The sequence below is a fragment of the Cyprinus carpio genome, chromosome A12, assembly GCF_018340385.1.
Source record: "Cyprinus carpio isolate SPL01 chromosome A12, ASM1834038v1, whole genome shotgun sequence".
Classification (NCBI taxonomy): Eukaryota; Metazoa; Chordata; class Actinopteri; order Cypriniformes; family Cyprinidae; genus Cyprinus; species Cyprinus carpio.
The window spans coordinates 17779722-17796671 of NC_056583.1; the positions used below are offsets into that span (position 1 = coordinate 17779722).

General features: G+C 35.2%; 1 protein-coding gene across 1 annotated transcript; it reads right to left on the minus strand.

Annotated features, from left to right (window-relative positions):
* Positions 1-5426: 5426 nt before the first annotated feature.
* On the minus strand, positions 5427-15246 carry c1qtnf1 (C1q and TNF related 1). The gene is given in 5 exon segments (XM_042767929.1): positions 5427-7098; positions 7675-7784; positions 7983-8012; positions 8014-8123; positions 15092-15246. Coding segments are annotated over 5 exon segments (825 nt in total). The 5' UTR covers positions 15116-15246; the 3' UTR covers positions 5427-6547.
* Between the last annotated feature and the right edge of the window lie 1704 nt (positions 15247-16950).

Genomic DNA, 16950 nt, shown 5'->3' on the forward strand with positions numbered 1-16950 from the left:
GTCTTGTATAGCCAAACCCTTGGCTTGTATTAGACTTTCACTGCAGCAAGAACTGATTATTTTACTGACCATAAAAACAATTATTAAAAAAGCAAGATATACTTTTGCTGTTCGTGTGTAGATAGTTAATGGGATAGTTGACCCAATCCAAATTGCAACTTAACTTGTTTTCACCATAGATATTGGTAATTGGCAAACACACAACACACCATTGTTCAAAGAAATTAATACTTTTATGGATGTGTTAAAATGATCAAAAGTGGTTGTAAAGACATTTATAATATTACAAAAGATTCTGTTCAGATTTTTATTTCAAATGAATGCTTGTGCTTTCCACAAAGAGTCTAAGCAACATTGATTATAGCAATGTTTCATGAGTACCAAATCAGCATTAGAATGATTTCTGATGGATTGTGACACTGAAGACTGAAGTAATGGCTGCTAAAATTTTAGCTTTGTCATAAAAAAACAGAAACAATTTCACAATATCACTGTTTTGACTGTATTTTAGTTAAAACAAATGCAGCCTTATCAATCCTAAGAAACATCTTTCAGATACATTTAAAAAACTCACTGACTGCAATCTTTTGAATGGTTGTGAGTATATATGCCAGTTTAAATTGCTATGATATTCTGCCATATGATATGGTTTGTGAAGTCATTCACGCAGCCACATATTCAAAGTTGATTCGTCATAAACAGTTAATCCAGTGTGCTTGAATATGAATGAGATTTAAAAGCTTAAGCAAATACATTTTTTTACTAAATAACTATTTTAATGATGGTCTCTTCCTCACAGACAACTATCACATGACCTTCAGTATACTGAGAATATAGTACATGAGCCATATGATCTATTGAGCTTTTATAGCGATTGCTGTTCTTTTTGGAGCTTTAATGGAAATACGCAGAATGAATATGAATCTTTTGTGTTCCACAGAAGAAAGCAAGCCATACAAGATTGGGACGACATGTGGGTGAGTAAATGATGACTTTAAATTGTCATTTTAAGGGGAATTATCATTTCAACCACAGGTTGTGCCAAGTGATTTTTCCTGTGAAGTCATTTTGGTTAAAAGCATCTGCTAAATGTCAGATACAGAATCAGTGGACACTACATCTGCCTTTCAGTTTATCTATAGTATTTAACCTCCATTCCAAATGCCTAATTAATTAGGAAACAACTCTTATTAACAATGATGACCTGGCATGGCACAGAGATAAGGAGCCCACATGGCCACAAATGCACAGTGGATTTAGAATCTCGGCCTGAGCCAGTGATATCTGGCTGCTGAATCTCATACTCACTCCAGCCAACACACACTTCTTTTCCTGGGCATTTCTTTCTGATTTTGGATTCTGCTTGGCTCAGAGCTTTCCTCCTAGCCTGTGTTAATTACTCGGAGCTTTGTAATCCTTTTTTATGGCTTATTTATCCTTCTGTGGTCTTGGCTTGCTGATAAAAGCTTTATACATTTATTATTTATAAATTTTGCATATCTTCATCAAGGCAGCAAAAGGCAGAATTAGAAAAGTAGACAAAAATCTTGTAATTTTTTTTCTTCCTTATGTAACATTTGCTCCTCATTCCTGCTAGTGGTTTGGTGGCAGAGCTCCAGGGCTTACGCTGAAAATCTAATTTGAGAGGCTAGTACAGAGCCAAGTCCAGGAGCCAAACATAAATCTGCTGGAGCATAGTGCTGGATGAGCATGAGCTCTCCACTATCACTGCTCCACATCTCATGACCAATCCCTCTACATCTCCAGCTCTTCTCTCTTTATACTGTCTGTCTCTTTCCTCTGATACTCTTCCTTGTTCTATTTATCTTTATTTCTCTCCTTCTTTCCCATCAGGTTTCATTTTCTTTTCTTTTTTTTCATTTATTTATTTATTCTCCTTTTAACATATTTTTTGTTTCTGTCTATCTCAAGTTTTTTATTTTACATTTTAGTGCTTAATATTGCTGTTCAGTCATGATGTCAACGTGTTTTTGGTCAACTTGGAATGGCTAAATCACCAAGGGTTGCTTTGGGAATTTCTAATGGGTTTTTAGAGTTGCAGTTTTCAATTTATGAATAAAATAAAATCTTCACATTACTTGATAAGACTTTCATATTTTGTTGTACAACATATATTGCACACAAACTTGCATTTGTACCATAAGTCAATAAGAAGTTAAATAACATCTTGACTTTCAACTACAGACCTTATTTTATTCATATATTGAAAACAAAATGAGATGAATGCTATTAAAACAAATAAGAAATTCTGAAAGGAAGCAATGGCTCAATTCTCTTCACATTTATATTGCCAATAGGTAAATTAAAATGAAAACTACAGCACAGTTAGAGTAAACTAATAATATAACAAATAAAATACTTTTGTGAAATAAAATAGAATTACAAAATATAATCAGAAGTTAGCAATCAGCAAAAAATGAAGGTGGCATGTTTATTAAAAAGGATAAAAATGAGAAATCAAACAAGGTGTGTCAATAATAGTAATAACTGCCTTAAGTCTAGCATCAGATCACATATTCTCACGTATACGTTTGCAGTTTCTCTCACACACATTGTCACAGTGAAACTGTGGCTTGTGACACGATGACTTAGTGTTAGCTTAACTGGCTTAAAAGAAAAGCACTCTCGAATGACACCTTAAAAGCACTTTAAAAGCCAAAGAAAGTGGGCTGTTCAGTCGAGTGCACAGAAAGAGCGTGCGCCTGCTGAGTAAACACCCCCTGCCTCCCTAGCAGCATCTGATGGCCCATCCAGATAAAGAGCCATTACAAGAGCAGCACACATCATCAGCATTTTACCTCTGTGCTCTTTAATGGGCAGGACAAACTCTGAATCCATTGCCTGTCGATGCATTTTATAGCTGCAATCAGACTAGATCCTGATGACTGTAGTTTTTGTAGACAAAATAGCCCTGCTATTGGCTAGATTGGAAATTGAATTTAAAATGATCTCTAGTGAGTCTTTCTTGGTTGACTGCTGACTCTTGATACAGTCATTTTTCTGTAGCGTATTCAGATCATTATCTCAAATTAATTCTATTCAGTTTGAATGACCACATAAATTCCCATAAGGACAGCAATTGAAAATGTCCTGGAAACTTATTTACTCACAAAATTGTATCAGAGAAAGAATCAAACTGTTGTGTATACTATAAACTGTAATTAATTATGTAAACTGCTTCACCATCAGCAAGTTAGACAGTAAAAGTAAAAGGTTTCCAGGGGGAGCGAGATACTAGATAACTCACAAATCTATCATTAAATCATAAATCAATACATAATACATAAAACATAAAACAAACAAAAACTGCGACACTGGTCAAGTTTAATCACAAGATGGAGACAAAACTGCAAAACTGTTTCTGCAGACAGGCTAGGAGTTGCTGCTGCTGAATGTTTAGAAATATATTGCCCCAAAATGAACATTTTGTCATCGTTTACTAATGCCCAGTTTCATTCCAACCCCCATATTTTCTGTCTTCTATAAACCAAAAAAAAAAAAAGCACATTTTTAGCAGGATTTTCAAGCTTCTGTTTAATATACAAGGAAAGTGGATGGTGATTTATGCTGACAATTCCAAAAAGGCCAGGAAAGTATCATAAAAAAACAGTATCATATGTCATTGTGTCATATTCTCTGTTCTTCTAATCTCTGTTCTTCTGTTCTCTAAATCTTCTAATTGGCTGTCAGAATTACAAATATTTTATTTCATATTTTGGTGATTGTATGGTAAGTATTACAAACCATGTACAAGAATATGCAAAATAAAAGTATTTTTATTTACTAATAAATAATTACTGTGGAAAGATTTTTACATTTCTTTTAATGTTACCTACATTTTCTCATGATGCATGTCTAACTTCCTGTTTTATATTTTAGAAATCATTTTTCTCTGATGTGAACAGACACAGACATACAGCAGGGTCACTGAATCCGACAAGGCATAATGAAAAGGTTACAGAAATCTGTTCCCCCTCTCTATTTCACATGGAATGGCTTTAAAGGGATACTCCACCCCAAAATGAAAAATTTTATCATTAATCACTTACACCCATGTCGTTCCAAACCCATAAAAGCTTCGTTCATCTTCGGAACACAATTTAAGATATTTTGGAAAACCGGGAGGCTTGAAACTGTCCCATAGACTGCCAAGTAAATAACAGTGTCAAGGTCCATAAAAGGTATGAAAGTCGTCGTCAGAATACTCCATCTGCCATCAGATGTGCAATGGAACACTTTTTGTTAGCGAAGAAAACAAAAATAATGACTTTATTCAACAATTCCTTTGTCAACATTCTCCTCTGTGTCTCTCCAAATCCCCGTATGCTGTTTATGCTCTTCTGCATCATCTGCGCCAAAATATCCTAAATTGTGTTCCGAAGTCGAACGGAGCTTTTACAGGTTTGGAACGACATGGGTTTAATATACTAAAAACAAATTTGCACAGGTGTGAACAACTACACATTTAATGTTACCCAAATTAACCCTGGTGATACCCTGGTGATGTCAAACCTCCTCTGTTTTATATCCTTGAATTCATTTTGCACAGGTGTGAACAATTTCAGAAATACAGCACGGTGACTGAATTTCAACAATGCAGCATAACAGGTTACTGAAATCTGTTACCACCCTTTATTTCACACAGAATGGCTTTCATGTTACCAAAATTCATTCTGGTGATGTCTAATCTTTTTCTGTTTTGATATTCTTAAAAGCATTATGCTCCGATCTGAACAGCTGCTGAAATAAAGCAAGGTCACCTAATCTGTCAATGCAGCATAACAGGTTAGCAAACTCTGTTATCTCTCTCTATGGCTTCAGTGTTATGTCTAAACTTCTGTCTTCTATATTTTGAACTGATATGAACAGCTACAGTTCATTGAAGGTGACCGAAATCTGTTACTACTTGAATATGTGTCTATTATTCACTAAATTCATTTAATCTTTAATACTGCTTTGTTGGATTTAGGGACAGTGCTGTGTGTGTTTGTCTGTGTTCTTGTAAAGATTTAGACATCCACGGTGTGAATTTAATGCACATTACAGACAGAATACTACTACTACTACTACCACTACAACTACTACTACTAATGATAATAATTATCAAAATATTGTAAATTAAAAATTAAAACTCAATAACATTCGGACTGACTGAATTGCTTTTTTTATTATTAATGTATTTGATGCATAAATAACAATCAGAAAGGTAAAACACAAACAGAAAAAATTGCAATAATGATGACATAGCAAGCAATAGCACCTAGTCTAAAAAGATTATTTCTTAAAATAAGTGAACGTTTTACAGCAGCTCTCATTCATTGCAGCTTTTTAACATTAATGAACTATGACCTCTAGGTCACTGATTTCAACTGGCTGACAAAATTGACAATTTTTTGTATTTTACACATTAACAGTAATAATAAATGTGCTTCCTGCTGAAGCCCCTGTTAGTCTTTTTATAGAAACTTGCGGTTGACCATGGTTCTTTCAGAAGCTTTTAAAATAAAGAGATTTTGTTAAGTGCTAATAGTTCCAGTTATTTTATAGAGACCTTATGCAAAACTAGAACATATTTTTATTAAGGTAAAGTCTTATAATTACCTCTGTTTCAAAGCATCAATTTGTCTAACTGTCATCAGATCCACAATATAGTTGTTTATTCGCTGATATGACCATGAAGTCTTACCGGTGCATCCATTTATACAAATTTAACATTTATAATACAGTACTTTTAGAGATCAAGGTGTATCATCATTTATCATAGTTACTCTAGCTGTCTGCAGCACAGACTAAGTAGCCTATTTTCTCATTCTACAATACTTTAAATGATAAAAATATTTATTTACCAAAATATTTGTCATACATCACTGTTTCAGTTTACTTGTTTGTTTGTTTTTTTTCTTTATGTAATAAATTATTTGGTATTAATTAAACTTTTCTGAAAAGATAGTACTTCATCATCTTCTGATTTAATGATTTTATTGTTTAACTGAATTTGCATTATTTCTTGAATTAATCCTAAATTATAATTATAGCACCGCGTTCCATTTTCTAGAACCAATTTAATACTGATTTATATATATTATAATATAATAGATATAATATGATCATTTCAAGTAATCTGTTAAATGATGGCTAATGTATCTATCTACACATGAAAAAGGCATCCATAAACATTGTGCAAAATCTCTTTTAAAATGATGATACTGTTGTCTTTATATGTATATATATGATAATGTCTTAAAAATAATTTTTTGATTGTAGATACAGATTTGTATTGTTTTAAATGTTACTAGCGCAATAACCTTTACCACATTTGTCAAGTAGCACCAGCCTCTGTAACAAAGTTAAAGATGGTCAGACACACAGGACACTACAGTTTTGGATCATAAAGATAAACCAAGGTTCCTCCTGAAGTACCATGTAAAACTGTTAAAAATATATTACAAAAAAGAGTAACAAGAAATTGCATCTCATTTAATAGACACTGTTACATAAATCCCTGCTGTCCATAAATTGGCTCTGCTTAACCTTCTGACTTTGCCTTAACAAGGTAACCACTAAAGGTGATGTAGGTGTCAAAGTCATCGCTAAACACAGCATTCTCTCTTTCGCCCTTATAGAGCCGAATCCACACCTGGTCGTCCCTCTCCAGCTCCAGCATGAGGCTCTGGCTCTGCATGATGGAGCGATCGCTGGGCTGAGTGTACAAGATGGCCATCTCCTGTTCGTTCTTCATCATGTGCAGGTACGTTTCCTTTTGGTTCCAAGTGTGCGCATTCAGGCTGAAGAAATAGATGCCGGGGACATAGCAAAAGAACTTGCCCGTGAACATGTTGAAGTGGCCATACAAGTTGACAAACTCTGTGTCAAAGATCATGGTCTGGTAGTAATCGTTACTGTGTAGGGCCTTCTTGCGGCCCACAGAGAAGGCAGCGTAGTAGGATTTACAGGGTTCTCCAGGAGCACCAATGCTGCCCTTGTTTCCCTTCACACCATGGGGCCCTCGGGGTCCGGTTTGCCCAGACTTGCCTGTTTTCCCATAAAGTCCTCGCTCACCAGTGTCTCCCTTCTCCCCTGTAAGGGAAGGAATGCAGTAACGAATGGTGAAAAGTTCAATTTGGTTTAAAGTTTTTACTATGATCATTAAAAAGGACATTACATTCTTAATCTCTGATTTATCATGTCTTGCTTCCTGAAACTTCATGTGCTGGTCAAGCTTTGGAGTGTGTATAATTAAACATCAAATAATTAAAAAAATTATGATTCTCTAATGGTCTTGTGTGTGTGAAGTTAAGATTGGAGTGCTGTATAGAATATGGCGCCAATCTCACAGTCATTTTTCTTCTGTTGTTTTTGACAGTTTGGCCCATAAAGTCACTTTCTGTGGTGGTTTGTCCTTTTCCCTGCCCACAGAAGCAGCCTGTGATTAACCAGGCCTATATCATTCACAGACAGTGATATATTTAGCTAAGACTAACATTGACCCAAACAACTGTATACAGTCAAAGTGAGTCAACAGATTATGTTAGTTGTTCTGTAAATGTAAACTTTTGTACCACAGTTACCCTTAAAATGGAAGAAGTTTACCTGATGAGTTGCATATTTTCAAAGCCTGAAAATTTTTGAAGTAGATTTTGACATATTTTGTACCTTTTAGGATGGTGATGTTTATCTGTGGCACAATATTGTAGTGGGGGTATGGACTGGCATACTGTGGGGCCTCCTCTGCAGGGTCACAGCACCGCCTGCACTCAGTTCCACTAGATTCACAAGAGGATATATTAGATAGATAGATAGATAGATAGATAGATAGATAGATAGATAGATTAGATAGATAGATAGATAGATAGATAGATAGATAGATAGATAGATAGATAGATAGATAGATAGATAGATAGATAGATAGATAGATAGATAGATAGATAGATAGATAGATAGATAGATAGATAGATAGATACCTGCCATCTCTGTAGTATTCTGGGGATCTCGTTTTCTCTGGGCTCATATGTGTCTTGGTCTGCATCCCGGTATTGTGCAATGTACGGCTCAGCCCATTTGACAAACACCACCATCAGTAGTACCAGGCTCGACACCAGCATCTGAGATGAGAATTAACTCATTATTTGGATAAAAGTTTTGAAAACTAGCATAATAATCAAATGGTGATAATAATAAAAAATGTTTGTCAATAATAAGAAATGTCAGCATAGAATGATTGAAGAACACTGAAGACTCAAGTAATGTTGCTGAGAATTCAGATTTGCCATCACAGGAATAAATTACATTTCGAAATAGAAAAGAGTTATTTTAAAATGTAATAATATTTCAAAATATTATTGTTTTTACTGTATTTCAAAAAATTGCAGCCTTAGAGAGCATAAGAGAATTCAAAAACATAAAAAATCTTTCTGTCCCTAATCTTTTGAACAGTAGTGTATATACAGTATCTAGATTTCAATAACAATAAAATCAATTATAATAAATTAATATGAATAAAGATAATATGTTAACTGAACAGGAAAATCATCAACACTTTAACATCAAGGAAACTAAAAAAAAATATTACTTATATAAGTGTATTACAGAAAATAGTATGCAAGCACTTAATTTTAAATTACTTTGAGCGTCAAATGTCACATAAATAAATCTTTAGGCCTTGTGCTGGATGGTAAGGGTCATAATGGGAGCACTGTGTTACAACATGACAGTATTATTCTTGATGTTATGTTTCAGCAAATGACCAGCTTTGTTATTCAGCCTCTTGTGTTCGGCTTATGATAGCAACAATAAAATTGTTTTCGGGTCAAAGCTAGGTAGAAATCCATCCATTATTGTGGATTTTCATAACCAACAATCAAGTAGTGAAAGCTAATGAAAGGTACCCACAACATTTTGTGTGAACTGAAATTCTCTGTGTTATAAGAAAACATGAAAACATGGCCTGAAAAGTTATGAAACCAATGACAAAGATATCTTGGAATTTATTGTCCTGTTTTAAATTGGCAATCACACTAAACCACTATTTCATCTTTTTTCCTTCACATGACACCACGGCTCAGCCCATTTGAAATTGGGTTTGTAAACCATGAGGCAGAAAGGCATCTAATGATCAATCATTATCAGAAAGTATTACACTTAATGAAGCAAGACTTGAGCCAAAAATTCACTTAAACTAAATAGCAAGTCTTATAAGGCCAGTTCTGCCTGTTGGTATGGGTAGCTTTTCCAGTAACAAGATACTTTTTATAAAAAGTAGCAGAATAGATTGAATGCTTCAACCTACAATTCTTTTTTCATATGTAGCACTGGTAAGTGATTTAAATTCTTTTTCAGGTTTTGTTCAGCTAGTTCATTTAAATCTTTGCAGGGGCATTAACAGTTTTATTGTCACATTGAAATATTTAGTTAAATGCTGCTGTTCATAACTATGTTTTTGAGTCAGTTAAATAAGGTAGGATTTTTGCTGGTTTAATTAGTTAATCTCTTCAAGTTTAAAGGGATACTCCACCCTAAAATGAAAATTTTGTCATTAATCACTTACGCACACCCCCACAAGGATGTGCTGTTTTCTTTAAAATCAAAGCTAAATACACATAGAAACAGCGCACCCTTGTGGCGCGGCTGATACAGAAGAGCATACGCAGCATACGAGCATACGGTGATATGGAGAGAGACACAGAGGAGACTGTTGACAAAGGAATTGTTGAATAAAGTCGTTATTTTTGTTTTCTTCGCATAAAAAAAGTATTCTCGTCACTTCATAAAGTTACGGTTGAACCACTGATGTCAAAAAAATGATTACTACGATGTCTTTTCATACTTTTCTGGACCTTGACAGTGTAACTTACTTGGCAGTCTATGGGACAGTCACAAGCCTCCTGGTTTTCATCCTGGGGTAAGTGATTAATGACAAAATTTTCATTTTGGGGTGGAGTATCCCTTTAAGGCTGTCACTCTTGTCGCTGTGATAGTTTTATCCTACACTTACAGCAAGTAGTAGCTAACTACTTTTAAATGATTAGCTACAGTATATGAGTAGAAACTGATCTGATCTGATCTGATCTGATCAACTGCTTCAGCAATCAAAATTACTTACAGGCAAATTTGTATGCCTTTTTCAAATTTATGTGCTTGAGAACATACTAAAAAAAAGTTGAAAAAGAGCCCAGTGGAAAAAGAGCCCACATATTTTGTGAGGTAGCTGCAGCTAAATGCTAGGCTATCCAGAATACTTAACAACCCATACAAGCACCAGTCAAGGCCAGCATGTGTTCCAAAAGCTTATTGTGGAGAGTCAAAACACATCTACTTATAACAGATTACAAATACTGTTACCATCAACATTCTTCTATAAAAACAGTTAGTCCATATGGAGTGTAATAACGATCATAAACAGCTATCCCTATACCATGGCCTGACTAGTTGTCTTTTTTCCACCATGAAGATTTCAGGATAAAATGTGTGTATACTGTATATGTGAGGCCCAACAGTCTTAAGCCATGCTGAAAATGTAAAATCTTATTTAAACTTGGAAATAAACTAAATGATGTTCCATTCTGTTTTTTTGACACACTGACTCAATTACTTAGTGTGGAATAATTATGGTAAGATCAACAATAAACAAAATAAATAATGATTGTTTTATGGGGTAGAAGCATATTGATACGTGTACAAAATGTGCAATGTAACAAAGAAAGAACAACTTTAGATTACAAGCTGTCATCATATTAGTTTTGTAGTGTCCAGCTGTGCAGTGCAGCACAGGAAATGACACGCACAAAATAATTGCACAGTAGATCACACAGTAGCATGTGAAGTGACTTGTGGTTTCATGGTCTGTGATCATTGATATTGTTTAATAATGTTTTGCAGAGTGTTTGGTCTATGTAGATAGCATGGGTAATCCAGTTATTATTAGTGTAAACATGTTTCATTTTTTATATTTTAGTGTTTTTGAGCCGAGTGCTACATATTTTGATATGGTCACTCACATGATTATCCAGTATGTAGTATGTTGACTATGCACAATCCAAACATCCCATAAAGTATTTAAAACTATAGACTCCACACAACACTGACACGAATAAAATCATCATGTGCTCACCACACTGCAGTGACCCCTTTCTAATCATGAGGTTGAGGAATGACGTGCTGCGTCCTACTATTTAATAAACTCTCTCAGATGAAGCCTCTGTTCTGTGTGTATCTATGTAATGTAAGAAGAGGTCAGATCACTCACTGCAGTCTGAAGTTCAAAGCAGTTTTAGGGCAGCGCTTTGAGGTTGTGCACTTGTAATCCTCCATAAGCTTATGATGTGTTCACCTGGGTATCATCTGACCATCCTTTTTTTCTAGTGTAAAATGTGGCATATGCTATTTGCAACCCAGTGTGTAATGCTTTTATGTTCTTTTTCATAGACTGGTTCCAACACCTTAAACTTAAAATAATCTTTATTCAATACCTTCAAAACCATTTCTTCACATTTCTTTTTCATAGACTGGTTCCTGTATTTTAGGCTTCAAATAATCGGTAGTCAATCCGTTCAAAAGGACTCCTTTATATTACAGTATTTCCCTTTTTATCCTTATTTTCATGCTTAGCCATGTTTACAGTCCCACATCTGACATCCTGGCATGAGAATCGTTCTCCTTCTTGCCGATGCTGGGATCTTGAGGTCATGTTTACATGTTCAGCACATCACTGAGTACTTCTTTAGTTCAGACCCAGTCTTCTTGGCTCAATCAACAAGTACCCCTGACCTTTTTAAAGCATTACATAAGCGAAGAGTGTTTTTTTTTTTCTCCCTTCTTCTACAGGGAACACCATGCTCCAAATCATAAGCATCCAACTGCTATTTTTCAGTCCCTGAACCCTCTGTAGGGCTGAAACTATGAACGGCGAGCCAAGAGTCAAATGCATAAACATTTGACTGCTTTCTTTAGTCATATACCATAACCAGATTTGGCCATTGAAGCCATTTTTGGTACCAAAATGAAGTAACCCCAGTCACATGAAATCACAGTTGGCCCTATTTACTTTATAAACGTACATTGCTGGTACTGTAGTATTTTGAATGTTTAATTGAAGCATTTTACTTGACTCCTCAAACTTTAAACAAAATGTAATAACTTGCATTTTACTGTTTGAAAAAACAAAACAGGGTATTTACATCAAAAAGATTCCAATTCCATTTGGTGCCACTAGTGATCCAGAAATTACACCCTTCCCCTTTTTTAATAATCATGATAATCAACTACTTCGTAAACACCATTAAAGGAAATAATGTAGGGTTTTCCATCTTCCCACATTCCTAAACCTCAAACAGCCACTTAAAGTGTCATAACATTTAGCCATTGTGTTATCATGACAAATCATAATAACTACTTACTAATATGCACTATGCTTTTTGTCGTCCCTACACCATTTTGCTAGCGTGCAGTGACATGATCTATAAGTTGGTGATTTGGTGGATTTTCTCAGTGGAAAACAAGTGTGTGTGGTCTTGGGTCAATGACCCTGCTGAATCTAGCTTCAATAAAAGTCGGCCAGTTCTTTGTCCTTTTACTTTGTTGGTTCTGGATCATATTTAAGGTGAGGCCCACCAGGTGCACTGTAACGCTTTTCTAAATTCTCCAGCTGAAGATAAACACTGGGGTAAATAAGGACTCTTTGGCTACAGAAATGAGGTACTGTCTCCATTTGTGGGTTTGGGTGTGTGACGTACCCCAGTGACCTACTTTCAACCACATACTGAATACTCTGTGCTTCTGTCACTAGTCATGTACAGTGGAAGCTCCCATAGGCCAGGTTCAATCTACCACGTACCCTTTCCTCCTGAGCATTGCTGCTGTTCTCACATTTATAGTCTTCCTAATTCTTTGCATCTGTTTTGTAATATAAATTCTTCAGAGGAAGTTGAATGAACCTCAGGGAATGAAAGTGAACTTGACATGGTGTATTAACAAAGTAAACTTACATCTTATTATAGCAGTAATCTTCTTTGACTTGTGAACTTACAGTTAGTTCCTCAAGTTCATTCGGATGCTAGTGTTATCAGAAAGGACAAGCACTTGAAACACAGCTGGTCTCAAGTAATTTGAGTGTAAAGAGTGAAAGTTTTTTTTTTTTTTGAGAGAGAGAGAGAGAGAGAGAGAGTGAGAGAGAAAATCAAGCTCATTTTAACCTTGTGGAAAGCCTCCAGCAGTCTTCCCAGTCCCATTGAGTTATTTTCCCCCTCTCCTTATTTTGAAATAAAGACAACTGCTGGGGGTGGACTTCAACGATGTTGTCGGTTTGCAAACAAAGTATTGAATAACATCACATACCTGTACCAACAAGTCCTACCCCTTGTCTTATATGGGAAGGGGATGTACAAAGACTAGATCCTACCTTTTGATTGTTCGGTCTTGAGCATTTAGCTAGGTGATGTTTGAAAGAAGAAGAAGATGAAGGAGAGTTCAGGATTTGAATTTTCAAAATAAAGTGACAAATGGTTTCAATGTCTTATTGCTTTGAATTTATAAGTACAATCTTGGGCTGCTGTCCAACACAATAAAAATATACCATCAAATACCAAGCTGAATGTAATTAACTGTGTTTGGAATGGAACACTAACTTGCCACTTACTGAATACTTAGTATACATTGTATAATGCACACTATTTTATTAAAATAGTATTTGAAACAGTATGCATTATGCAACAACAAAATTTTCTAAACAGTAGTATGATACATTATCACATGACTTCACATTATACATACTGTATACTGCTGAAACGGTAAGAGTATTATGTTAGTGTGCTTTCTGAACTTAAGTTTGTGAGTCCTTGTGGGACATTTCCCATGTGTCTGTAAGGAACAGTTTCCCAAACAATTCAGGCACAGAATCCTACACTACATTGTAATTTCTGGAGGGCTTAACATTGTTTAGAAATGCCATTCATTTTCCTTTAAACTAGCAATAGACACCACTGGGTTTGGTGCTGACATCAAAGCTCAAACAGTAAGTGCGGTCACTTTGAAGCCTGTGTGGCTTAACACTGAGGCCCGATTCACCCTTGACCCATAAAAGGCACTTTGTCTGAACTTAAACATCCTCCACGGTTTAGTTGAACTGAGGAAAAAAACATTCATCTTCAACTTACCTTTTGCAATCTGTTTTACTTCCACAATGCAACATATTTGAAAGTGAAAAAAAAAAGATATTGTCGAATTTTTATCTACTGGTCACTGACTAGAGTGAACCATTCCCTGATAAACCACTGCCCGCTGCCATTAATATTTTAGGAGGGGCCGTATACTTTAAATTATGCAAGAGAAATCTGTTACACAACTTCTGTTATATAGTCTGGAAAATTTGGTATGGTTAAAAGCAATCTGGTGTAGCACTGCTCTTGATCGTGTCATATTTCGACTCTGTCCCACTTGCAGGAGATGCGAGGCAATGTGAACTTGGCTTTGTGATGGCATGCCTCAAGAATTCCTGTCCTAGATTTGGTTCCTACACCCTGTGGCAGTGCTACTCTTTCCATAGATAATAAAAAAAAATTCTTTTGTCTCCATGAAATCTACCATGGTCCTACATTGAATGAATTACTTTGCAATATTAAAACCACAGTGAACACCAGAGTGTGTTGTTTCATTTCAATAACATTCAACCCAGCTGTGTCTTTTTGTTTTCATCCTTGCACCTGCTATTAAAATGTATTGTTGACTTTACAATCTTGACAATGCTGCCAAACCTAAAAAATAAAACACCTATGTCCCTAAACATTTCAGTGAGTGAGCAACCAACAACAGATAAAGTGAAATAATTTAATAAGTCAAGACAAAAAAATATGTGAAAAACACATAAATCTGGCTGTTATTGTCCAAGCAAACATGTTGTTTTGCACTAGGCTTCAGTTTCCTTGGCATCTTGAAAAGTTTTCACATCATTGCACTTGCCACTATGTGTAATCATGTAATTTGTTTTTCAAAGATGAGCTGCTTCCATTTACAAAAAAAGTAAATGGCATTCAGTACTAGTGTAAATTTCTAACCCAAAACATCCTGATGTGTCTCCTACCTTTATCTTGGCGGGTCCAAACATGAGGGTCCACAGAAGCTCTGCTGGGCTGCACTGAGGATGCTTGTGTTGACTGGGCCTCTCCGAGAGTGTTATAGCCTGTCAGCGTTTTTAAGGCATCTCCCTCCTGCACTCCCAAACTCAGCATGCCATGAGGAGCCAGGGAAAAAAAATGCACGAAAGGAGGAGCATGGATGCATCTAAGAGGGTGGGGTGAAATGAAAACAACAAAAAGGACAAAGTGAAAAGAAAAGAAACCTGCTAAAAAAAAAATGGGTCAGAATGGACCAAGTGGATAGAGGAAAGTGCACAAAACTGTGGAAAGAATAGAAGAAAGAGAGAATAGAGCAGTGCCAGATAAAAGTAAAGCATTGTGTTCCACCTTGTTCCCAGAATTTTCAGACAAATGTTAAGTTGCTGCTGACAGTTCCAGAGAACCGGATTAGCATTTTAATAACACAATCATTTCAGATAAGATTATAGAACTGTAAAAATAGTAAACCTTAGAAGCATTGTAGACCTGCTATATTGACAGCAAACTGAAATACATTGAAGATTATATGTAATATAATTTTTTTAACCAAGAATCGAGTCTAGAATGCCTGTATCACCAGTTAAAGTTGAACTATAAGTGGTTATACACTGTAGGTCAGTATTTACTACATATTGTATAAATAATCAAATAAAATAAAAAAAAATGTGAATGCAGAGATTACATAATTTCATTATAGGATCATTTGGCTTAATTTTGGACTAAAAATCGGCCTTTTTGTGGCTAAAGTGAGCCGTTATCTTTACCACATGGAAAAGAACATTGTTTCAAGGCATTCAGTTATACAGGAAAACACAAAATCCTCAGTCATAATATGACCATCTCCATAATTTAGCCAGACTGGATGTTTTGCCACTGTGCTGTGAAGGGAAAACATTTGTGTGTGTGTGTGTGTGTGTGTGTGTGTGTGTGTGTGTGTGTGTGTGTGTGTGTGTGTGTGTGTGTGTGTGTTGCCTTATCTAATGTAAATTTTATTTGTAAAAAAAAAAAATAAAAAATATATATATATAGACCTTTTTTTTTTTTTTAGTCTTTAGGTTTGTCTATGTCTAAGTATTTAAGACCCAACCTTTGGACCTTTAGAAAAGTTTTTCAACATTAAGGGACACATTTGTCAGCAGTAGTATTTATCTAACTTTTATCTAGTTGTGTATAATTTTTAATGTTGGTTTAAAAAAGGAGTAGGTGTCAATGCTATTTATCAACTACCTTTATACTGAGCAACTTTCAGTCAAGGGAAAAAAGGATGTTGTTCAAACATTGTTGATAATCAGATCCAGACTCTTGCTTCCCATGTTTATAATCTCTGCGAAGTGCTTTTCCTCCCAGTCACCTGATTCATCATGACATGAGGTTACTGTTACTAAGAAAAGACCTGATGTTTAAGTTCATGAACATGCTAAACGGTACAATGGTAAACATGACTGAGGAAATAGCTGACTTCCAAATTGTATACGAAAGTCTAAGCAAATGGGATCTGTTAGTACATGAGCACATAAGACTTTGAACTTAAAGGTCATAATTTGGAGGATTTTTCTTAGCACTGTGGATCTAGATATTGTCCTAAATGTATTCTCATATTTAAACATCACACAGAAATATCAAGCTTGCAAAATATGTAAAAAAAAAAAATAAATAAATAAATAAAAAAGTTTTTTCCGCTGCTCCGTTTGTTTTCTGCTGTTCATATCAAAGACCACTAGATGTCCTCATTAACAAATAAATCGTATTGCAAACAAAAACATTTCTGTCCATGATCATTAAATAATGATCTGTAGAGTTGCTATATTAGATTGTTTTTACTTGT